This window comes from Mirounga angustirostris, unplaced genomic scaffold, assembly GCF_029215605.1.
Source record: "Mirounga angustirostris isolate CCGP_5_RB_7025 unplaced genomic scaffold, mMirAng1.0.hap1 SCAF_13, whole genome shotgun sequence".
NCBI lineage: Eukaryota > Metazoa > Chordata > Mammalia > Carnivora > Phocidae > Mirounga > Mirounga angustirostris.
This window is the reverse complement of record NW_026991721.1, coordinates 67,766,620-67,792,866: the sequence shown is the minus strand read 5'-3', so window position 1 is coordinate 67,792,866 and position 26,247 is coordinate 67,766,620. Positions and strand designations below refer to the sequence as shown.

The window sequence follows — 26,247 nt, the reverse complement described above, 5'->3', positions numbered from 1 at the left end:
CGCTTCCATGTGATGTGCTTTTCACCTGATGAGTGAATTCCCTGGCCACATTTCAGTCATGGCTATCATCTAGGAATGTTTATTTCTCTTTATTCTGATCCATCATGACAGCTACCCTGATCTACCTTTGCTTTTTAAGGCTGGTCTATCAGCTGCTTGCATAACATTGGATCTAATTGTGTTGAGCACAGGTATTTGTACTTTAGTGTTATTAAGGACCCCCATCTCCAAAAATGTTGGACTGTTTTAATTGATGACAAACATGCTTCTACATTAAAAGCTCTTGGCATTAAAGAACTAAATGAAAAAATATATACAAAAAAGACATGCATTCTGAATATGAGAAAAATAGTTTTCTAAACATACTAACACTGATTTACATATTATTTTATTTAATAGAAAACCCTATCAGTGAGTATTATTAATCTCACTTAAATAACACTCACTTAAATAACACTGCTTTATTTTCTCTATTGTATATTCTTTTTTCCTTTTTGCTGCATAAACATACATATATAGAAGCCCAGAGAGAACTACATAAAATGTTTTATTCTACGTGTTCAGTGAGTCACTGCTTATTTTGCATTGTTGTGTCCTTGGCCTTGGGGATCCAGTCCTATAAAGAAGTATGGTCTAAGGTTCTAGAAATCCAGGCATGCGGAGTTTAATTTTTGATGTATGTTATTATTAGAGCTAACATTTCTATGATTTTTAGTTTTGTTTAATTCAGCATATGTTTATAAAGCCCATTATATGCATATATCATGGTTCTGAGCTCTGTGGATACAAAAATAAATTAGAAATGGTCTCTTCCTTGGAGAAGCTGACAGTCTGATAGACAAAAACAGGTTTGAAAACAATGACATGTACTGAAGAGTTATAGGTGCCATCATATAAATCTGTACAAAGCTCAAAGGGGTGAGGGTCAATTCTACCTGAGTAAGGGATGTACATCAGTAAGAGTCTAATGGAATATTTTTATTAACATAAATGAAAAGGACTACATCAGAATGTCTGTCCCAGTTGTCTATGCAACTGAATTTTAAGGGAGTCCAAGTGGCTACAAGTCAAATTTTATATCCATAAATTAGTGACTTAATTGATCTCTTCTGAGCCTAAATGGCTCCATATTAACAGAGAAACAACATTGGAGTCAGAAGCACCAGGTTTCAGTCCTCAGCTGTGTGACCTTGGAGAAATCATACCTTTTTGGGGCCTCTATCTTCTTTTATAAAATAAGGGCACTACACCACACACCACTGAGTGTCTCTTAGCTCACAGTTAATAAATGCTATGAATTTCTAAAACCTCTGTTTTTGCGTTGTAAAACATATCTGACACTGAGGAAGAAATGGAGGCTTGGCATTCAAAGGGCTAGCAGTCTAGCTAATTTCGAAGGTCTCTGTGAGTTCACTGAGTCGGGAAGCTATTTGATTCTCCCTTCTCAGAGAGCAGCTCACTTCTCGATTTGAGTGTACAATTAGGCGAAAACATTTAAACTAGGGGTGTGTTTATTACAGAACCTGAGTTTATAAAGTGAAATAGATACCAAAACAACTTCCAGATTCATTAAATCGGTGATTCTCAATGCTGACTTCACATTAGAATCACAAAGGAAGGTTTCATTTATTTATTTTTAAAGATTTTTTTTTCTTTATTTTAGAGAAAGAGAGGGAGCATGAGCAGGAGGGGCAGAGGGAGAGGGAGAGAGAATCTCAAGCAGACTCCATGCTGAGCGTGGAGCTTGATGTGGGCCTGGATCTCACGACCTGAGCCGAAACCAAGAGTCAGACACTTAACCGACTGAGCCACCCAGGCGTCCCACAACAGAAGGTTTTAAAAATGCAGATGCCTGGGGACGCCTGGGTGGCTCAGTCGTTTGGGCGCCAGACTCTTGGTTTTGGCTAGGGTCATGATCTCAGGGTTGTGGGATGGAGCCCCATATGGGGAGTCTGCTTGAGGATTCTCTTGCTCTATCTCCCTTTGCCCCCCTCCCCCCAAAATAAATAAATAAATCTTTTAAAAAATGTTTAAAAATGCAGATGCCTGGACTTTCCAGTGGACCACCTGAAGAGGATTTTCCAGCAGGAATTAGGTGGGTGGATCCATGCAATTTTCTTTAAGCTCCCTAAGTGGTTTAGATACTAAGAACTACTGAATTAAATGTATATAAACAACTGATCTTCGTTTTTAAAGGACAGTAACCAGAAATGGAAACAGCAACTGTCACCTCACACAGTGACACCACTCACAGTAGGCAGATACAAATTCTCTTTCATTTCCCCTTTTTTATTTAAACTATCATTTGCTTGTTTTTCTTCAATGGTCTTTGTTCACTCTGTTTCTGAATTTGATTTTTAACACCAATTACTACACAGCAGTTTAATCATTGAATAATATGGAACCTAATGACATAATTTCAGTCCAGTGTTTACCCACTAGACCCCAAAAGATTTATTTAGAAATAAAATTGGCCACAATCATAAAGAAAAGAGGGGATGGGGAGGGACTTTCCCCTCAATAAATGATTAGAAAAAAAATGCACATATAATTCTAATCATACCAACTAGCATATATCTCATGTAATCAAATATCAATTAGCATCTCTCTATTAAGCTTCCGTGTGGATGTTGTAACATTTTTGGTAATTTAGGTAAGCCACCAGGCTTTCTGGGTCAAGTGAGGCTAGGCTGTACAGTTAAGGAAAGCATTATAATGGACTGAAAATCCCTGTCCTCGCTTAACAGTATTTTAAGCAGTAACAGAGGATGAGAGAACTAGATGAGAGTTTTGCATTTTATAGATTAAGGTAGGAGGTCTGAAATCTTATTGAAATAGATTTTTTTTTCAAGCTCATCTTTTCCAGCCTTTCCTGCATAAATACACTCATTCTTCTTGGTAAATAGCTGACATTAGTGATACCAGATATGACACTATGACCATTTTTAAATGAGCTTCAATAGGCACCATTTGGAAGGTGTGTGAACTTAGTGGGGAGGGTAGGAAGCCGTTCACACTCCAAACCTGCAGAGCGCAAGACGTGAATGCCGGATTCTTCCCATCCCATTGAAACATTGGGCTTCGTTCCATAAAGCACTACTAGTCAAAAGTGCTGTATTAGAAATGTCTGGAATACAGACAGAAAAACATTTCTTCCTCCTTATGGTTTTAAAATGATAAATTATTAAAAGCATATTTCTTTGGTCACATTTTGCCCCTAATCCAGAGTGAAAAATTCATCATAGGAGAAATAGAAATTAAATTTCAGAATTGCAATCCCTTATCTTGTACCTCTAAAGTTTGCACATATTTAGAAAAAAAGCTAATTTCTTCTGCAGCCTAATGAAAAAAGATGAGACAGAGTAAGCCAGATTCTTTGGCTGAAGACATCATAGCAGTCATGTCCTTGGGAATAGTATAGGCGGTCAGGCAGCCAAGCCTGACCTGTCTCTGCTAGTTCCTAGTGATCCTGTGATCTTGTACAGGTTATCTTTATAGCTCAGTGTTTTAAACCTTAGCAAGGTGAAGGGATAGCAAAAGTATTAACTGAGTTAACTACACAGAAACACTTGCAACAAGGCTTCACACAGGCTAAATGCTCAATGTAAATTCACTGTTTTCATTATTTACCTATTTGGGCCCCAGGGTCATGATATATATTTTTTAAAAAGATTTATTCTCAATAATATTCCCCAAATTTCCCTGATGATAATAATCACCATAGACATTTAGTAAATGATGCCTTCCCAAGGACCCCACCCCCACCCCTGCTGAAGTTCTGATCAATGGGTCTAAGGGTTAGGACCAGGGATTTGTAATTTGTACACTGTATGAATTTTTTGTGAAGAAAATTTCAGAAACACTGACCTAGATCATTAACTTAATCATCTAAATATTCATTCATCCATTCATTCAACAAATACTTAATGAGCCCTTACCACTTCCCAGGCACCATCCTAGGTGCTGAGAGATACAGTGATGAACCAGATGCTCTTTATTTATTAGAGTGTAGGAACCTGGTAGAAGATATTAGACAAATAAACACACAAATACTTATGTAATTACAATTGTGAAGTATGCTATAAAGGAAAAATACAAGGTATGCTGAGGACTTTTAATAGGGGATCTTTTCTACTCTTGGCAGGAGAGATGGGGAGGAAGGTGTATGAAGACCTGCCTGAAGAAGCAATTGCTAAGGTTCTTTTAGGCTCTGATATTGGATGTCCAGGACTCCTTACCTGCCATGAGGAGAAGAAGGATGCTGGGCTGAGTAAGTTAGGGTTTGCTGGGTTGCGCCCTCCCATGTACTCATCCGTGCAAATGTCACAGCTTTTAGCATCTCGCCAATCCCAATATGGAATAGTGAAGTTCTCATCCCCGGTCAGCTTCTGGATTTCTTGTTCCCACAGCAACAAGAAGAGTCTGTGCCAAGGCAGGAAACCTGGGGCTTCATGAGCAAAATCAATGTCTCTCCAGACTTGAGACCCTCCAAGCAGTGTGTCCCTTGACACATAATAATGCATCCAGACAAAGAGGTCATAAATGTTGATGTCATTAAACTTGGGGTTTGATCCATTATTCATTTGGCCATAGGTGCCTGTGGGGATGACATAGTCTGGACTGGTGGTATGCTTCGCTAAAGTAAGGTAGGCAAGAAATTTGTTCTTCTCTGGGACACTCAGATCAAAGATGTTTCTTCTCACCAAGAGTCGCTTCTCTGTGCAGTTTGGTCCCCAAAAGCCAAACCTGCAATTTCCACAGTTGAATCCCATGAAGTTGCCAAAGCACTGGCAGGTCCTATTGTAAAAGACCGAGGGCCAAGACTCCCGGTCATCCACCCCTGTGAAGGGGAATTGAGGCCCGAGGGGGGCATTGGACAGAACGATGTCCTGACAGACACCCCTGCCAGAAAGCTGGCCACAGGGACTCCCGTCACCCCTCCACGGTGGGCAGCATTCCTTCTCCATCAGGCTCTTGGAGGAGGCACAGGCTCGAGGGAAATGACCAGTGGAGGTCTGGAAACTCCACAGCAGACAGTACAAAGCAGCCAGGAGCATTCTTCCTCTAGTCCTCACGGATCTGCTTGAGCCAGTTAATTGAGCCACACACTTCTCTTTCCAGCTACCCCTACAGTGACTATCACATGTTTTGGCTAAGACCTATATAATACCAGTCCTACCTCCAGCATCAAACACTCTCAGGCTTTATCTTAAGCTTTCATCTTCTGAAAACCACATGACTAACTTGTCTTTGGAGTTGGCATGAATCCCACCAGTGGGACAGGCCTATGTTAAAGTGAGAAACACTATTCACCATTAATAGTTTAATTCACATGGTAATAATAATGATAATAATAATAATAATAATAATGCCTGATCTAAGGAAATGTAGTTAGTTGACTAGGAGATTAATGATGATTTGAATTGGAAAATAGGAGGCAGTGTCAGGAATAGAGCTTCTCTTATTAAGAGAGTTCAGGCAATGTTAGAGATTACGGGTGCAAAATTGTTGTTTCTGAGACCATAAGTAGGCCACAGAATTTGCAGAATTCAGCTTTGCAGAAAGAGATACTTTTCAGAGCCTAGAGATTATATCTTATCTCTAGTTATATTACAGCTTATTTATTTCATACAAAGTATCTGAAGAAAAAGAAATCTTTCTGCTATGTCTCCCTGATTATCTTGATGCAGTTGACTAGTTGCTAGCAATCTAACCATTTATTTTCTGATTATTCCTACGGATGGGATAGGTGGGTGGTCTGCTTTATTGTGGAGACTTTTACTAGCTAATATCCCAAAGGAAACTCTTTTTATTTAAATGCTATAGCCACGCTGTTTCACCCATAAGTTCTAGAAATCAGAAATTGTTTTGAAATTTTGTCTACCATAGGGTCTTATAAAAGAATTCTCAATTTAGGGTGTGAATGAATAGCTTCACTATGTTTATTCAGCAGATATTTATTGATCATCTACATTCAGGAACTCTTTCTCTGTGTATAGTAAAGCTAGATAAATTGAAATGAATGGATAAAGATCTAATTCTACCACTTATGCTAGTTTTCAAATGAGCAGTATAGATATTATGTACATCAGACTTTTTTTTTTTTTTAGAGATTTTATTTATTTATTTGACAGAGACAGCGAGAGAGGGAACACAATCAGGGGGAGTGGGAGAGAGAGAGAAGCAGGCTTCCCGCTGAGCAGGGAGCCCGATGTGGGGCTCGATCCCAGGACCCTGGGACCATGACCTGAGCCGAAGGCAGACGCTTAATGACTGAGCCACCCAGGCGCCCCTGTACATCAGACTTTTAATGGAGGGGACATCTTTGTGAACTGAGGATACTGAAAAGGATTGCATAGTTTTGGATAATAGTATTCAAATTTTACTAACCTTTCAGTAACCTTGAATAAAACCTTAGCAGTGGCTGTAAGTTGGAAAGACAAAGAGACTGGAGATAATCCTTCAGGCAGGGAGAAACTACAGAGGCAGAGCTGGAGAACTGGATTCAGGTAGGCTCCCCACACTAGCAGAAATGAAACCCAGGACCAGTCCACGAAGGGACCTAAAAACTAAGTAGTTTAAACTAGGGTGAGTTGGGGCGCCTGGGTGGCTCAGATGGTTAAATGTCTGCCTTCGGCTCAGGTCATGATCCCAGGATCCTGGGATGGAGTCCCTAATCTAGTCCCGCTGAGCAGGGAGCCTGCTTCTCCCTCTGCCTCTCTCTCTCTCTCTCTCTGTCTCTTATGAATAAAAAAAAAAAAATCTTTAAACTAGGGTGAGTTGAAGAATTAGAGGATGAGAGTAGTCAAACCACAGTTGTCCCTGTGAGATTTCCTTCTTTATCCTGTTCCAGACGTGAAGTAGGGTGGTCCCCCTACAATACAGAACAATCGAGCACAAGGGAAAGCTCCAAAGAAGGCAGCCGTGTCTGGTCCCCGAGCTGCGGGGTTCTGGGGAAGACCATCACTTTCCACGTGACATCGCAGTGTCCGCCTCTGCTTTCTTCCGCTTTCTGCTGGAGTTTGTCTCATTATTTAGAAAAACATCAAGGTGCCTCCATATCCCTCTCTTGGGACTCAAAAGCAGCCTTTTTAGGTGGAAGGAGCAGTGTGTGGGTGAAGAGGAAGAGAAGAGTAAGTTTCCATGGAAATGCTGCCTTTGGCTGGGATCAGGAAGTCATCACATGATCTCCACAAGGAGGCTTAATCTTTTTTCTTCCTCCTTTCAGAGCCACCAAGAGATTAACACAGGGCTTCTTGCCCCTGGGGAGTCTTGGTTCTGTATTACTTATAACCACATGTGGCCTTTTCTAATTCTATTCCATCTACTTGCAGACAGAATTCAACTTCTAATGTTCAATTTGATTAAGAATTTTGCTTTACACTTGCCCCCCTATCAGGCTTCCCAGTGAATAACTTCACTCCGCAGGGCTTCTGTGTCTATTCTCCCAGGTCTGTTTTTTTATAGCCTTCCAAACATGCTTAGATGAATGGCAAAAATGAACTTTGTCCTCTTAATTGCCTTCACAAAAGTGATTTCTTTAACTTGACAGACCTCTTTATTATTCTTAAATATAGAACACTATCTACGCTGGCCCGCATGTATAACAGTCTTATTGTCGAAGCAAACTTCCTACATAGTAAACCCCATTTAAACTGGTTCTTCCCTGACCTCTAGATGTACATTCTCTAGGTATCTCTAGTTTATAGAATTATAGAGTATCCTATCCTATTCTAAGAGATTCTTGTATGAGTTAACACCTAAGCTAATGCAATACTCTATTAGCCAGAATTAGAACTTAGTAAATACCTTGCAAATATTTATTGACTATCAGTTATCAGGCATATGCTGAGAGATAGGGATGTTATGGTAAACACAACAGAAAGGTTTCTACCCTCATAAAGTATATAGTCTATTAAAATAACATTTTAATTTTAGTAATTTTAAGTAACATTTATAACCGTATTTTAATTTTTTTTTCCTGGTTAAATGACTTTTAAAGCTACTATAAAAGAAAAAAAGAGCTACTAGGGAAGATGGCAGGGGGACCTATCTAGTCATGAAGCATAGTCAAGGAAGGTTTTCTGGAAGAAGTTACATTACAAGTGACATCTGAAAGATTAGAAGTCTGTTTGGTGAAAAGGACAACTGGATGTGAGTGCATCCCAGGCAGAGGGAATATTACAAGCAAAGGCTCCAAAGTGGAAGGAGCATAGCACGTTCAAGGATCCTAAAGACAATTAAAGTAGCTATAACCCCAAAGACTGTGGAGACGCGATATAAGTATGGAGGTGTACATAAGGATGAGATCATAGTCCTTGATGGATTTGAACCAGAGTTGTGATGTTCTCACACATGAATTGAAAACATTTCACTGAAGCTGCTGAGATGACAACAGACATGGGGATGGGAGAAAGACTAAATCTAGAAATCACCGTTAGTGATTATTGGAGTAACTTGGGCAAGAAATTTGGCTTGGGACCAGAGTGATGATCCCTGACAAGGACAGAGTGAATGGATTTGAAAGATATAGGGGTGACGAATTCAAAAGGAGTGAGGGGTGAAGAGGAAAGAGATTTTGGGCTGACGTCTAGGTTTCTAGCTTATGTCATTAACTAAAACGAAGAAAGATTGAGGGTAAAATGTTTGTGGAAATTGAGTATGGGTTCAATTTTAGACATGCTGAATTTGAGACTTTAAGGTTAATCTAGTCATAAACAATTGTCCTCTGGTTCCTGGTGTTTGCACTGATCATTCACCCACTCGTTGGTTTTGGCCAGTCAACTTTGCTCTTTTCCCTTACTCTGATCATTTGTCTTTGCTCGTTTATTTAATGATAGTTTGAACCCTCTTCCCCAGCTTCGTTTTTTAGCCTTCTTTCTCTCAGTTTTAATAGGAGCTACTATTTATTGAATATAAGTAACATAATGAGCTCAATTTGAATATTTACCATTTCAAAAATAAATTTTACTTTGGAAATAGTTAAATATACTCAAACCAGAAAAAAATAATATAATTAATTAGCATGACCCATCATCACACTTTAACCTCCATCATCTTTCTGTAGGCATTGTTTCTTCTGTCCCACCAACATAAAAAGAAAAAAACTTCTTTAATATTTTAAAATAAATGTCAGATAACATAGATTCTCTGTAATGTCTCAGTATACACAGGTAACAATTAAGGATTTAAAAATATAACTACAATACTAGTATAACATCTCAGACAAAAAGAAAGAACAATAATTCCTTAATATCATCTGATTTCAAGTCTGTGCTCAATCTACTTTAATCATCTTAAACATATTTTTTTGAAGATCCAAACAAGATCTATATATTGCTTTTGGTTAACATATTTCTTGTTTTTAAAAATCTATGTTTCTTGGGCACCTGGGTGGCTCAGTTTGTTAAGCATCTGCCTTCGGCTCAGGTCATGATCCCAGGGTCCTGGGATCGAGTCCTGCATCAGGCTCCATGCTTAGCAGGGAATCTGCTTCTCCCTCTGACCCTCCCCACTGCTCATGTGCTCTCTCTCTCTTTCTCTCTCTCGCAAAAATAAAGCCTTTTTTTTTTTTTAAAAAAAAAACTACATTTCTGGGGCACCTGGGTGGCTCAGTCGTTAAGCGTCTGCCTTCGGCTCAGGTCATGATCCCAGGGTCCTGGGATCAAGCCCCGCATTGGGCTCCCTGCTCCGTGGGAGGCCTGCTTCTCCCTCTCCCACTCCTCCTGCTTGTGTTCCCGCTCTCGCTGTGTCTCTCTCTGTCAAATAAATAAATAAAACCTTAAAAAAAAAACTACATTTCTCATCTTTTCTTTAAAAAAAGGTTTTTATATATTTATTTGAGAGAGAAAAAGAGAGAGAGAGGGAGACAGGGACAAGCAGACTCCATGCTGAGTGCAGAGCCTGATGTAGGGCTCAATCTTATGATCCTGAGATCACGACCTGAGCCGAAATCAAAAGTCCCACCCTTAATCGACTGAGCCACCCAGGTGCCCTCTCATCTTTTTTTTTTTTTAATGAAACTTACTTATGGAAGAAACTGGATTTTGTTCAGTAGAATTATCCACTCTTCAAGGATGACTAGTTTTGTCCTTGTAGTATCATCTAACACATTTCTTTATCCTGTATTTTCTATCACCTCATGGATTTTCAATAATAACCTCTTGGATTTTCTATAATTAGGGAATTCGATTTAGAGATTTGATTAGGTTCAGGATCAATTTTGTTATTGTTTTTGTTAAGAATTTCTTCACAGGTGTTGTCATGTACTACTTTTTCAAAGACATCAGAGGAACATGTTGTCTGCTTTTTTGCACTCTTAGTTTTGTTGGTTTTTTTTTTTTAGATTTTTTTTTATTTATTTATTTGAGAAAGAGAGCACAGAGGGAGAGCGAGAGGGAGAAGCAGACTTCCCACTGAGTGGAGAGCCCGATGTGGGGCTCGACTCTAGGACCCTGAGATTGTGACCCGAGCCGAAGGCAGATGCTTAACCCACTGAGACACCCAGGCACTCCAATCTTAGTTTTACAAATTGAACAGTAGTTTGAGGTGATGTCAGACCGTCATGTCTATTATATAGTTCTCTGACAAACTTTTACCTCATAATTTTATCATTCATTGACAATAAATTCCTATATCCATTATTTTAGTAAAGGTTAAGAGAATAGTGGGTGCCTGGGTGGCTCAGTTGTTAAGCGTCTGCCTTAGGCTCAGGTCATGATCCCAGGGTCCTGGGATCAAGTCCCACATTGGGCTCCCTGCTTGGCGGGGAGCCTGTTTCTCCCTCTCCCACTCCCCCTGCTTGTGTTCCTGCTCTCACTATCTCTCTCTGTCAAATAAATAAAATCTTAAAAAAAAAAGATTATGAAAATAGTGAATTTTGTAATTCTATTTGCATTTATTAACTGTGATTCTTTTGAAAGAATAACTTTTCCTTGTCAATTATTTGGTTACTCTGAAATACATTCTATAAAGAAGGTGGGGTAGCTGCTCAATTGTTGTTCTTTATCAATTTTCACAATTATGATTCAGAGCCCCAACAATCTATAAGCATAACCTACCTATTTGTTTTAACTATTATGAAGACTTCTAGAATTTTATGTATTTGATTAGTAGACATCAGCTAACCTACATTATGATAGTTGTGTAATAATTATTATCATTGTGTGTATGTGTATGCATGCATAGAGTTGAAGGGAAAAACATGTAACTCATTCATTTATTCAATAAATATTCAGTCCAAGAATCTATGCTAGATACCTGGGGGTTGCAAATTTGTGTGAGTCACAGGCCTCAACTGTGATTTGATGCTCTGGAGTCACTGAATTTTTATCCAAGCACTGCCAGTTATTAGTCTTAAGCCTCATGGGAAGAATAAAAGGGGAAACATAGGCAATACTTATGATTTGTTCAACAATCTCACTTATCATGGCTTCAGTGGACTCAGCCCTATCACATAGGTTGCTTTCGAGTTTTAAATGATAAGATATATGTTAAACACTCAATACAAGTTCTGACATGTATGAAGTACTCAATAAATGTTAAATGTTACTATTAAAAAACAGAAATTGGGTGCTTATGGTGTTCATCACTACAGGATTCTCATTATGTCTAGGACTTTGCAGTGTTAAGAGCTAGGAAATAACTATTTTATTAGAAATAATTAGATATCATTATTATAGATTGCCCATTCTTCTCTAACCAGCATCCTCCTTTGCCCTTTTCCTCTAATTAAAGCCTTATTCTCTAAGACACTCAGCTTCTGCCATTACACCAAGATGTCTTGCTTTCCTTAGAATTCTGAATTTAGTACATGCCCTTTTCCCTACTGAGAATGCTTCTCTCTATTCACTTGCATAATCTAGTCACACTGTCCACATTTAGCCCAGATGTCAATTAAGCCTTTGCTTTCTACAGGACTCCTCCAAGGATGGGTGTGGGGACTTTCTTCTATTTTCCCATCATACCCTGGTTTCACCTTTGGCATTGCACTCATCAGAATACCTTGTAATTATCTGTCAGTTGTCTCATGTCCCCTTTAGACCATGAGTCTTTTGAGGGCAAAAATAATGGTTTCATGCCAAGTACCTGGTATAGTTCCTGGCACTTTACATATTTTTTTTTTTTTAAAGATTTTATTTATTTATTTGAGAGAGAGAGAATGAGAGAGAGCACATGAGAGGGGTGAGGGTCAGAGGGAGAAGCAGGCTCCCCGCCGAGCAGGGAGCCCGATGCGGGACTCGATCCCGGGACTCCGGGATCATGACCTGAGCCGAAGGCAGTCGCTTAACCAACTGAGCCACCCAGGCGCCCCCTGGCACTTTACATATTACTTTATTAGAGGGATAATGGATGGATTGATAAATGGATAGATCTATTTCTTCTTCTTTTATTTCCTTATTTTGTGAAGTGTGTTTTAAAGTTCTAAAATATTTCAAACATACAGAAAAAGCTAAATAATAAAATGAGCAACCATAAATCCACTACACTGAGTTAATAAATCATAGCAGTTTAGGCTAATGGATGAACTTTTAAGATCACATTATGCCATATCATTATAGACTAGGGAACGTGAGAAGGCCCACTGTGAAGAGATATTGACAGGGAGAGTTAGGGACACATTTGCCAACAACCTGACAGAGGCCTTCCTAGCTGAAGAGAAAGAACTAGCATTTACCTAGGATTTATTCAACAGTCATTTTCATGCAACATTATTTACTAAATGTCTACTCTGGGCTAGGCTTTTTACACAACTTTTTTTTTTTTAATTTATCTTCACTTTTCATGAAGGTGGTGCCAAAAGCGAAAAAGAAAGTGCCTGCCCCTCCCAAAGCCAACACCAAAGCCAAAGCAAAAGCATTGAAGGCCAAGAAAGTGGTGCCAAAAGGTGTCCTGAGTCACAAAAAAAAGAAGATCCGCATGTCACCTATCTTCCCATGACCCAAGACACTGCATCTCCAAAGGCAGCCCAGATACTCTGGAAAGAGCACCCCCAGGAGAGATAAGCTTGACCACTATGCCGTCATCAAGCTCCCCCCTGACCACAGAGTCAGTCAGGAAGAAAATAGAAGACAACAACACACTTGTGTTCATTTTGGATGTCAAGGCCAACAAGCACCAGATCAAACAGGCTTTGAAGAAGCTCTATGACACATTGACATGGCCAAGGTAAACACCCTGATCAGCTCCAAAGGAAACAAGAAAGGCATATGTTCAACGTGCTACTGCCTATGATGTTTTGGGTGTTGCCAATAAAAGTGGGATCATCTAAATAGTCCAGCTGGCTAAATTAAATATAAATTTTTTTCACCCTCTCCAAAATTTAATCCTTATAACAAGCCTACAAGGAACATATTATAGCCCTCTATAGTTAAGAAAATTAAGGTTAGTGCTTAACATCAAACTACTAGGGAATCTCAGAGGCCGTATCTATCTGTATAACTCCAAATCTCAGAGATATTCTATTTTATTTTTATGTTGACCATATCCTTGCTAAGCTTCTAGAGTAGAGATGAAACTTAGCCATCCTCTGCTCCAGTTTGAAGGTGGTCTTTTGTGATAGAGTACCTCAATCATACACTAAATCTCCCTTCAAAACTGGTTCTCATAAAACTGTTGGGTGTTAGGTAAATCATGGTCACCACGATACAAAATGACTCCTATTTTCTTTGCTTCAATTGAACTGTCTATAAATTATCCTAAAGGCATAGGGTTTTAATCTTTGTGTGTCCATTTCTTGATTGTGCACAATACTATGTGTAAAGCTAGTTTAGCTATTGCTTAAGGCATACCCCACTTTTAATTAAATTTTTATTAGAAATTATCTAAACAGCATTAACAAAGAGCAAAACCTGTTGAAGATGAAGATGGTGCCAAAACCGAAAAAGAAAGTGCCTGCCCCTCCCAAAGCCAACACCAAAGCCAAAGCAAAAGCATTGAAGGCCAAGAAAGTGGTGCCAAAACTGTCTATAAATTATCCTAAAGGCATAGGGTTTTAGTCTTTGTGTGTCCATTTCTTGATTGTGCACAATCCCTGCATTGTGCACAAAAACCTGCATTATAAGAAGAGAGGGTATTATTTAAGGCACATAAAGAAAATGGAGGGTGCCTGGGTGGCTCAGTTGGTTAAGCGACTGCCTTTGGCTCAGGTCATGATCCTGGAGTCCCAGGATCGAGTCCCACATCAGGCTCCCCGCTCAGCAGGAAGTCTGCTTCTCCCTCTAACCCTCTCCCCTCTCATGCTCTCTCTCACTCTCTCTCTCTCAAATAAATAAGTAAAATCTTAAAAAGAAAATAAAATGGGTTAGTACAAAGACACAATTGCAGAGTGGCCACTGAAAGACAGCACAGCCTCTGATGATATTAAAGCAAACCTAGCTAATGAACCAATATGTAGAACTAAAATGCACAGCATTTTTGCAAGTGAAAAAACACTTGTTTTCATATCAATAGATAATGATCAATAGATAACGCAGATCCTCTGGGAGAAAGTACATTGTCTTTCAGTTTTTATTAAACATAAATAATGATACAAGCCTATTGGTTTAATAATTCTCTCATACAAATTCATATTTTCTTTTTATAGCAGTGAGTACATGCATTTGTAAAACACTAAGTATATATGTTTAAGTCTCAGAAATTACTCCGTCTACACATAACATGGTTTGTAATTGAACATTCAGGACCCCATATGTTAACTAGTTTCCCTAAGGGCTCTGCAGCTAATGGGTTGGGAGATCACCAGAAAAGCAATGTCATCCAATGGTTTGGGTGTGCTTTTAAGAACAAGGGTGGCTCTAGGAGGACATCAACACTTAAACCAAGGGACACCTGGGAGGCTCAGTCAGTTAAGCATCTGCCTTTGGCTCAGGTCATGATCCTGGGGTCCTGGGATTGAGCCCCACCTTGGGCTCCCTGCTCAGCAGGGAGCCTGCTTTTCCCTCTCCCTCTGCCACTCCCCCTGCTTGTGTTCTCTTTCTCTCTCTGTCAAATAAATAAGTAAAATCTTTTAAAAAAAAAAACAAAAAACAAAATAAGAGCTGACATGAGCAACCCCTAAGTGTTTTATCAGTAAAGATAATCTGTTATTATCAAAAAGCATCTTATATGGGATGCCTGGGTGGCTCAGTCAGTTAAGCGTCTGCCTTCAGCTCAGGTCATGATCCCAGGATCCTGGGATCCAGCCCTGCATTGGGCTCCCTGCTCAGTGGGTAGTCTGAGTCTTCCTCTGCCTGCTGCTCCCCCTGCTTGTGTTCTCTCTCTCTCTGACAAATAAATAAATAAAATCTTTTTTTAAAAAAAAAGCATCTCATGTAAGTGCCAAAAACAACATAAATAAGTTAAATTCATTATAATAAGAAATAAACACATAGAACTCTTAGAAGAAAAGCTTTGGGTAAAAAGCCTACAATAAATGGGTCTACAATAAAGTCCAATAAACAACTGGTCAACTCTGGATGGGATGAGTCATCCTGGTAAGGTGGAAAGCACTGGGCCACATATTAGTTCATATTAGTTGTGGTACTGCCATGTTCTGTGTGACTTCAGACAAAGCACCTAACCTCTCTGATTTTAACCTTCCACAGTTATAAAATGGAAGTAATAATGCCTGCCTGGTCTACCGCCAAAGTTTGTTAGAATGATGCTACTTTTTCAAAGATTGATTGATTGATTTGTCAGAGAGAGAGAGAGAGAGAGAGAAAGCATAGCAGGGGAAGCAGCAGGCAGAGGGAGAAGCAGGCTCCCTGCTGAGCAAGGAGCCCAATGTGGGACTCGATTCCAGAATCCTGGGATCATGACCTGAGCCAAGGGCAGACGCTTAACCAACTGAGCCACCCAGGCGTCCTGATAGATTTAGACAACAAAGTACATCCACAAACTCGATCTCCTGTCTCTTAAAGTTTAAACTATTTCATCCTGAATCAGCGCCCCCATTACAAATCAGAATTTCTAATTGGCCATTTGAAAGCCATTGCCTTTTCCTGAGCTGCTCCAGTTGTTCCTGGGTACCCAATGATCCCTGTGATGAACAGAGTTAAAAATGTAATTCCCATAATTATTCCTACCCCCACTAAATTAACATAATTACCATACCTCTTATGGTGAAGGGAAAAAAAATTAACCTGGTGATTATACTTCAAGTGGTATCTTCCCAAATGGATGAGCCACAGTAATGTTCAATGCAAGACAACAGTTGAAAAAATGTTTACCTAAATAATCTATGGAATGCTTCCTTTCTCAACTCACTTTTCTCCGAATGGTTACATAGATTATTAAACTAAGTATAGATTTATGAAGATACTCACCCAAACTCAACTTTTGTGTCCTCTCCAGACTTCAGTCAGTTCTGCTTATTCTTTTAAGCTAGTTTCACATGGCACTTACCCTGATGGTCCGTTGACTGTTCCCAAGAATAATTTGCCTTGAAACTTTCCTTTTAATCATCTTAAACTCTGATTTCTGGACAAATGCACATTCATTATAGCAGATACGTATTTATATCACCCATTTTGAAGCACTGTGCTCAGAAGAATAAAGGGCAGTGTCTACTCTTAAGGAGTCAGAATAATATGCATCCCTTCCCTCATCTAATTAATCAATAAACATTTACTGAGTGGTTATAGTTTGCCAAGCATTGTACGTGACAACAGAGAATAACAGTGACAAATAAACCATGGTCCCTGCTCTGCAGTAGTTCATGGACTGGCAAGGGATTCAGAAAAATCAAGAGACAATTACAGAACAGTTCGTTAAGTGCACATTGTTAATAATATTGAATGTGATATTTGTCAGGGCCCTGGCAGAAAACAGCTGACATACTCAAGCTAGCTTTTTGAGGAGGGTTTAATAAAGGAACTATTTACAATTTGGGGAGAAGAGTTAAAAGAAATGAACAAGGGATAACGCAGTATCCTGGGTATGAAGGGCAAGGGGAGGGAACAATTGCTGGAACACAGAGAAGGTCACTGTATTGACCAAGCCAGCTGACAGGAGCTGTGGCCTTATAGAAGGATGCAGGCAACCCCTGGCTACAAAGCAAAAAAGGATCTGGGGACTAAATACCTTGACCCCTGACTTCAATTGCCTTCTGCCCTCTGATCTTTATGTCTGTGCACCTCTGTGAGTGAAGCCAACCTCAAGCCAGAGGGGCAAGGAGCCCATTGACACAGTTCTTATAGTCAGCTTCATGTGTCCCAGAATGAGGTAGAGAAGGCAAAGAATAGACCCGGGAGACCAAAGGAATGATATCCAGCATAAACCCTATTCTGTGCCTTTTTCATACTGTCATTCATCCTTAGGGCAAACCTGAGTAAAATGCTTATTCTAATCTTGCCAATATGGGAAATGAAGTCGAGAAAGTTTGAATGACTTACCCAAGGGCATGCAACTAAGAACTGATGGATCCAGGGTCTGAACTTACCAGTGTAGTTACAATACCTCTGTTCTTCTCACCAGATCTATGTCGGGATTTATGTGCAGGGAATTAGGGGAACATGGTGGAGAGATGCTTTCCATCTCATATCTCACCATCTCACCTGTGAAGGGGCCTGGGGAGACAAGATTGTCAGGCAGCTTCCTAGGGAGAGATGATGCCTGAATTGAGCTTTGAAGGAAGAATCGTATGAGTACACAAGTGAAGGGGAAAAGAGTATAGCCCAGGTAAGGGAGCAGCAAAATATAGAGATGACAAGATGCATTTAGGACTTCAAGTATTGGATTATGGTTGAAAAGAATTAATGAGAAGATATGACTTCTCTACTAGCAGTGTGAAAAACTGACATGATTTAGGGATGAGTTTAAAGACTGCATGCTATACACTTCATGGTGTATAGATATTAGGGCTCATGTGGACAAATGGATAGGATTATTTTAGGTGAAAATAAGAGAAAAGGAGATACAGCAAGGTCATGACAAAGAAAAAGTGCTTCCTCATTACAACAACCCATTTCCTTCACCATTGGCCCTTGATTCATCACCATCGAGGACTAAGCCAACATTTTGTAAAAATTTTCTCATTATAAAATATATAATCCTTATTATGGGCACAGTATAATGATTTTGTGCTATTCGAGTGGCTGTCAGCCTAAATCAATGATAAATATTGCATGTGTGAGAAAGAGTCAATCAATAATGCCAAGTCTATAAGGGAATTAGCAAGACTTCTGGGGCCTGGAAGTTCCATGATAGCACATTTGCTATAGCTTGGTCCCTTCACCACTTAGATGTGAACTCTATTACTTTTATCAAACATCTTCCTTTTATCCAGTGGTCAATAATATAGCCTTTTATCTAGAGTCAATCATGATACATAGGAAAATCAAACAAACAAACCAAATTGGCTTTAAAACAAGGGAGTCCATCATTCAAGGCCAAAGTTTTGTTTTATACCAGCCATTGACCTCATTTTGAGCTTCAGTTTATTTTGTTTTTTATTTGTTTATTTATTTATGTAAAATAGGGATAATAAAATTAGTTAACAGGATTACTGTGACAATTAAATTAGATATCTTTAAAACAAGAGGTTTCTATCCTCAGCCCCTCAAAAATTCCATGCCCTTTTCCCTTTGTGTTTTACACATCTCTTTCCTGGAGGGCATGCCATTACTTAAAAGATAAAATTCAAAAAGTGGAATTCATATATATTGAATTTGTTCCTTATATTAAGCAGTTCTAAAAAAATGTTAGACAATGAATATGAAAGAATTATACAGAATTTCAGATTATCAATTTCTTTTTCATCCCACATTATCTCAATTTATAAGCAATTAAACTTAGGAACAAATATATCTTTGTGCTACTAAGATTCTACACCCTAATATTTCTATTTCATATGTTTGAGGATCAGACAGTCTAAGGGATTAAGAAACTTCTTCCTGACCTTCTGAGTATTTTATAGTTGTAACTAAATTCCCAAGCATAGAAGGCCTCATTCTCTCTGATCACTTACTCCTCAAAGATCTGATATTTGTAAAGCCCTTTGAAAATTGCTGCTGTGCACAAAGGCATATTTATATCATATGATCAGAGGCATTGACACACAGAGAAAACATATGCTTCATGCTAGGAAAACAACTCTGAAGCAGCCTGAATTTATTGGCCTTTTGTTACCATGAAAGAAGCTGGAGATGAGGCAAATGCTCTGCATCCAATTCATTTTGCAAAGTAGTTCTGGGGAAGAAGAAACTCTGGAAAATTCTGCTAGTTTTCCCAGAAGCAGGAACTTCCACCTATGCCATGTTATACACAAGTTCAATTCAACTGTGTCTTCTCAATAGCCTGACTACAAAACCAACCTGATTCCCTTCTTTCACCCTGTCAAGAGATGACACTTTTGTTTTTGTTTTTTCTTTTTTTATAATCTAGGAATATGCAGAGCACTGACAGCTTTCAGATAGTCTTTCATGCCAATTGTATGACTCAGTTCAGTTCACTGAGGTATAATGATTAAATGTGAAGTCCAAAGAAGGTCATACTGTACAAAGGGTGAGCTAAGGACATCAGGGCTGTGTCAGAAAGACAGAAGAAAGGGGAGATTTTCTTTATCTGACAGCCTAAACCCTACCTCAGTCAACCTATGTGTCTACACCGCTAGTTAGTGGCTTAGAATCTTTTCAGCCAAGATTTGTGTTAGCAGACTTATTTTCTTAATGAAAGTCATATTTTTTTCTTTTAGTATCTTAATTAAGAAAAGTTAAGAGAATATGTCAGATATAAGCTTTATTTTATTATATTCCTCGGGATATGTGTGATTATTTTCCTTTTCCTTTTTGGATTATAAATATAATATATACTTATAGAAATATGAAGGAAAAATGGCAGAGTTCCAGCATGGTTTAAAATAAATTTAAATTCTGAAAAATATCTAAAAAATAATTGGTAGAAGTCAAAAAGAAAGAAAGAAAGTGTAGAAGGATGAGAGAGATGAAGAAAGAAAAGAAAAAAGGGCAGAAAGGGAAATCCTGAGTTCCAGACATGAATAGAGAATCAAAAACCATTTTGGTCATTTATCAATCTGTTGCACTTAGTGCCCATGAAGACAATAATCCAGATATGGACTTAAAGCTAAGAGAAAAGGTTTTCACACTTATGTAGGGGAGGAGATTAGGCCTTAGGCCCATAAAAGAAGGAGAGATGAAATTTGCACAGTCAGCAGTGTGAAGAGTTTGCCTCTCAGGGACAGGCTGGATGGGACATCATACCACCTGGCTTGGGGAAATTGCAAAGATGATTAATAATTACAGATGAGTGAAACTTTTACAGAATTATAGAACAACAATAATTCTCTATTTAAGAAGCACAGTGAGCTGCAAGCAGAGCAAATAAAATAGACTTCCAAAAATATTATAGTAAAACAAAAGAAAATCGAAACAAAACACAAATCTTAAAAAAAAAACCTGGTAGTGGGGCGCCTGGGTGGCTCAGTCGTTAAGCGTCTGCCTTCGGCTCGGGTCCTGATCCCAGAGTCCTGGGATCGAGCCCCGCATCAGGCTCCCTGCCCTGCGGGAAGCCTGCTTCTCCCTCTCCCACTCCCCCTGCTTGTGTTCCCCTCTCGCTATGTATCTCTCTGTCAAATAAGTAAAAAAATATTAAAAAAAAAAAAACAACCTGGAGCGCCTGGGTGGCTCAGTTGGTTGAGCGACTGCCTTCGGCTCAGGTCATGATCCTGGAGTCCCGGGATCAAGTCCCGCATCGGGCTCCCTGCTCGGCAGGGAGTCTGCTTCTCCCTCTGACCCTCCCCCCTCTCATGCTCCCTCTCTCTCATTCTCACAAAAAAAAAAAAAAAAATCTTAAAAAAAAAAAAAAACCTGGTAGAAAAGACAGAAAATTTTTTTTTTTAAGTTAGGCAATTATTAAGTACAGAAGACAATACAAAGACATATGCAAAAATACTAACAGAAAAGAGTCCCCAAACATACAATTTCATAGTTTAATGTACTATGATATAAGAATGAAATTAAATACAGATACATGGAAGGAAACACTGAGAGGATTTACCATTCACAGATTCCCAGTGAAAGAGTGACTAAACTATGTATATCATTGTGGAGAACAAAAAAATCCAGAAAGATGGAATGTTGAGCAAATACAACTGGGTAAAAGATGTGGGAATTTATAAATACACTGACCATAACATCAATAACAATATTGAGTAATTTGAGTGGTTTAAAAATGGAGAACTATAGTATTAAATAACAAACAATATAGACTTTAAATGTTTTATTAAGCATAAAGAGCTATCACTTAAAGATTGGAAGACCAATTCATTTACTAGAAAGCTAATTTTTTTTTTCTGAATTTGTATACACCTATTCATTGCCCCAAATGAGATCTCAAATGTAGAGGTACCAAAACATTGAAACAGAAGAAAAGAAACTGGAAATTATTAACCAAAATAAATCTGTAGCTTTATTATTATCAGATAAAATAGACTTCAAGCCCAAAAGATGTTGTAAGGATAAAGAAAACTATTGTTGATAATAAAAGGAACAGTCCCATGCCATATGAATTCAAGGCTATTCATTTCCATTTAGAACCATCATCTTTTTTTTTCTTTTTTTTTAATATATTTTTTTATTATGTTAGTCACTGTACAGTACATCATTAGTTTTTGATGTAGTATTCCATGATTCATTGTTTGCATATAACACCCACTGCTCCATGTAATAGATGCCCTTCTTAATATCCATCACCAGGCTAACCCATCCCCCCTGAAACCCTCAGTTTGATTTAGAACCATCTTATTTGATAATATAAATTTTAATTGTAGCATTTATGTTGCTTAATTCTAAATCTTTATAGCAACATATAAATTCTCTACTTTTTTTTTTTGGTAAAGATTTATTTACTTACTTGAGAGAGAGCACGTGCCCACTCGGTTGGTGGGGAGCAGAGGGAGAGACAGAATTTCAAGCAGTCTACCCACCAAGTGCAGAGCCCAATGCGGGGCCGATCCCAGGACCCCAAGATCATGACCTGAGCCAAAATCAAGAGTTGGACGCTCAACCAACTGAGCCATCCAGGTCCCCACTCTGTACTTTTACATTCCCCCAAATTTATGAAATGAGCACTGCCAGAATTGAACATTGATGCTGAAATGTCCAAAAGTATAACAGGGATTTCTGAGAAACCATTACAACAAAGTTCATCTTTTTAATAAAATATGAAACATTTTATTTTTTTTTAAAGATTTTATTTATTTGACAGAGAGAGAGACAGCAAGAGCAGGAACACAAGCAGGGGGAGTGAGAGAGGGAAAAGCAGGCTTCCCGCTGAGCAGGGAACCTGATGTGGGGCTCAATCCCAGGACCCTGGGATCATGACCTGAGCCAAAGGCAGATGCTTAATGACTGAGCCACCAGGTGCCCCAATATGAAACATTTTAATAGACTATCAACCAGGCCAAAAATTTAATCTCAACAAATACTGAGTGAACAAAATTACACAAATGTCTTTTCTGACCATATTGCAATAAAAGTAGTAATTAGTTACAAAAAGCCAGAATCACACAGCATATACTAATCAATATTTAAATTATAGAAGAAATCAAAATAGAAATTACAATATACTTAGAATTAAACACACCCAAGTTTTATGTAACAAAACTTGGGGGATGCAGGAATAAAATAGTTCTAAGAAGAAAATTTGTGGTTCAAAATATATACGTTACAAATAGAGGTATTACTAAAACTTAGTAATTTAAGTGTTCAGTTCAAGTTAAAAGAAAAAGTAGAAGCCAAAGAAAGTAGAAGAAAAAAATACAATTAGTGATTTTTAGGACAATGAAACAATAAAAAATATCTTTTTTTTTTTGGAGAACTACTAAAATAGTTAAATTTCTGAGGAGCTTGATAAGAAACTCAAGAGAAAACACAAAGTAACTCTATTAAATTATAAAGGTAGCATAACTACTGATGCAAGGGCATTAAACAAAATCATAAGAAGAATTCTATTAAAAAATATCATTAAAAACTTAAAGGCTTGAGGCGCCTGGGTGGCTCAGTCAGTTAAGTGGCTGCCTTTGGCCCAAGTCATGATTCCAGGGTCCTGGGATCAAGCCACACGTGGAGCCTGCTTCTCCCTCTCCCTCTACCTGCTGCTCCCCCTGCTTGTACTCTCTCTGTCTCTAATAAAAAATAAAAAATCTTAAAAAAAAATTAAAGGCTTAGGGGCTCCTGGGTGGTGCAGTAAGTTAAGTGTCTGACTCTTGGTTGGCTCAGGTCATGATCTTGGGGTCATTATATCAACCCCTCATCAGGCTCAGCAAGGAGTCTGCTGAAGTTTGTCTCTCCCTCTCCTTCTGCTCCTCCCCATGCTCTCTCTCTCTCTCAAATTTATAAATAAACCTTTTTTAAAAAATTAAAGTCTTAAATGAAATGTTTGCATTTAGGGAAAAATACAATTAACACAACTGACTTTATAAGAAATAGAAAATCTAAATAAACCCTGAAACTACTAAAGAAACTTGATCAGTAATAAAACATCTATGTATTTGAAAAAAAGCAACATTCCCAGGTGATTTTACAGTTCTGTTTTGTCAAAACATCTGGAAATACATATTTCCATATTAATCCCTTATGGATAATAAAAATGGGACACAGTGCTTTTGCTAATTTGATGAGTCCCATTCACCCTATTTCAAAACCAAACCCAGACAATATGAGAAAGGAAATCAATAGGGGAATATCACTTATGGACAAAATACAAAAATCTCAATAAAATTTTAGCAAACAAAATTAGCAAAGTAATTATGACCAACTAGGATTCATTTTAGTCATACTTTAAAATTATAAATTCATTAATAGATTTGGTTAGAGCATACTTAATTTCACTTCCTGCTAAGATTAAACAAATAAGTGAAAAAGGGGAATCTTAAATGAATAAAATCACAAGGACATGATTGAAAGAAGAGACAGAAACATGACTGGGAAGATGCGACATGAAGGATGGATGGTCAAGGTAACAGTCTGACCAAGTCAGACCAAGCTGAATCCTAAACAGGAAGAGTGGAAATCAACAAAACTACACAGTGTATACTGCAGAAATTCTGGAAGACTCAGTAACTGATACCACAGTCTATCTGTGGAAGTGCATGGGGAGGGAAAAAGGAAAACAGTATGATTAATCAAGAGTCTTTTGAAGAAGTAGTCTAATTCCAAGGTCTCTAAACCAGTTCTGAGAGAATGTCTTCTCTGGGCTCTGCTGCCCTGTCCGCATAAGCACTGACCACTCTCTGAGAAGGGCCCCTGCACATCTGCATTAAGGGATGAAGCCCACAGTTGATGGTGGGAGTAATATATTGAAAATGGAGGGACTGGGGAAAAGCCCATCTACATACTGAAAGAGGAGCCCCCAAATACCAACTCTCATCTCCCACTTGGCTCCTAGATTTCTAGCAGCTGTTTTGGTTGTTTTCTTTTGGGAAGGAGATTGGAAATTTTCTTTGAGAAATCTGACCAGTCCTAGAAAACAACCTGGTGTTTCCAAATGAAACAGCTTCTTCAGACCTCCCTATGTTTAAGCCTACAGTCTACAGGCCCCTCCCAGGTGCTCATGTTTTCCAATAAGCTTTTTAATAATTCAAGTTGAGGTGTGCGTGCACCAAGATCACACAATACTTGAAGAAATCTCTAATGTGAAACAGACAAAAGCAAGGAGGGAATAGTAATTGTGATCCTGGCTGATAAAAACAAAATTTGTTTTCCATAAACTTTTAATGTCTGAAGCTTTTGCCATCAAAATGTAAAGATAGGTATCCATTAAACTTCAGACATTTGGTTTTACAGAGAAGAGTGAGGTCAGCTTCATTTTTATTTCTTTACAAATAACTCATTTTATCTGTTAGGATACATTCAAGGTTCTTTTGGTCTTTATAGAAAGGATCAGAATTTTGTAAAGAGTTTGCAGGAGAGGAGGACAAAAAAGATGGCGGAGGAGTAGGGGACCCTATTCCAACCAGTTCCAGAATGGAGCTGGATATCTACCAGACCACTTGAACACCCACGAAATCAGCCTGAGATGTAAGAATATAGATCTGGATCTCCAAAAACAGAATATTGCAGGCAGTTGGTTTTGAGGTATGAAGTGGGGAGCTGTGATTCCATGGGCAGATATCAGAGGATAAATGGCAGCAGGAGGGAGCCTGGCCATGGGGATCCTACACCGCTGGTGAGTGATAGCCTCCCGTGCTGGGGACGGGGCACAAACTTGCAGACTGGTGGCAGTGGGGAAAGGACTTTAGGGCAGCGCCCGGGTTGGAAACCCGGAGCTGCAGGACTGCATGTGCGAACTGGGGGCAGCTTGTGGTTTTATAAGCACAAAGGGCAGAGACATGCCCCAACCTGGAGGCAAGGACTGGGAGCACTGCTGAGGGGCGCACAACCCAGGACACTGCAGTTTATAGCAGCACAGACAGAAATGGAGATAGTGTGGCCTGGAGAGCTCACTGAAGAACGGACTGCGATCTCTCTGCTCTGAGGCAGAGGGTTGGAAACGGCCTCTTCTGCTCTGACTCTTGGAAGAGATGTGGAAACCTGCCAAGGAAAGCCATGAGAGGAAAAAAGCCCCCCAAAACCGTTTTTCACTGAGTCCATTCCCCGCCCACAGGGGGCAGGGCAACTGCCCAAACAGGGTTGCCTGAGTAAAAGCATGGCAGGCCCCTCCCCAAGAAGACAGGCTGGGAGAACAAAAGGCTGACAATCCTAAGGTCCCTACAAAACAGGTGCATCTTGCTTGGGTTGTGGTCAATAATTTGGACTCTGTATTTCCCTCAACCAACCCTTAACAGAATGACTAGGAGGAGGAACCCCAAAATAGGAACAACTCAGAGATTGTGACTTCTCCCAAAGATTTACAAATGGATACAGATAGGGCACCCTGGGTGGCTCAGTTCGTTGGGCAACTGCCTTCGGCTCAGGTCATGATCCTGGAGACCCGGGATCAAGTCCCACATCGGGCTCCCTGCTCGGCAGGGAGCCTGCTTCTCCCTCTGACCCTCCCCCCCCATGCTCTCTCTCTCAAATAAATAAATAAAATCTTTAAAAACAAAAACAACAACAAAAAAACACAAATGGATACAGATATAACCAAGATGTCAGAAATGGACTTGAGGGTAACAGTTATGAAGACAATAGCTAGAAAGGAGAAATCAATTAATGGCAACATAGAGTCTCTGAAGGCAGAAATGAAAGCTCAACTGGCAAAACTTAAAAAATGCTATCAATGAGATGCAATCTAATCTAGATATATATA

At 39.1% G+C, this 26,247-nt stretch overlaps 2 protein-coding genes across 2 annotated transcripts in view; one reads left to right on the top strand and one right to left on the bottom strand.

The window, feature by feature from the left end:
* TYR (tyrosinase) overlaps nt 1-5,096 on the bottom strand; it is a 103,408-nt gene extending 98,312 nt beyond the window's left edge. Inside the window, exon 1 of the mRNA XM_045894595.2 lies at nt 4,239-5,096. Coding sequence (XP_045750551.1) covers nt 4,239-5,057 — 819 coding nt within the window. The 5' untranslated portion in view covers nt 5,058-5,096. The remainder of the gene's footprint in view (nt 1-4,238) is intronic.
* Nucleotides 1-26,247, top strand: part of NOX4 (NADPH oxidase 4) — a 362,080-nt gene that overhangs the window by 295,965 nt on the left and 39,868 nt on the right. The gene's annotated exons all lie outside the window — the stretch shown is intronic.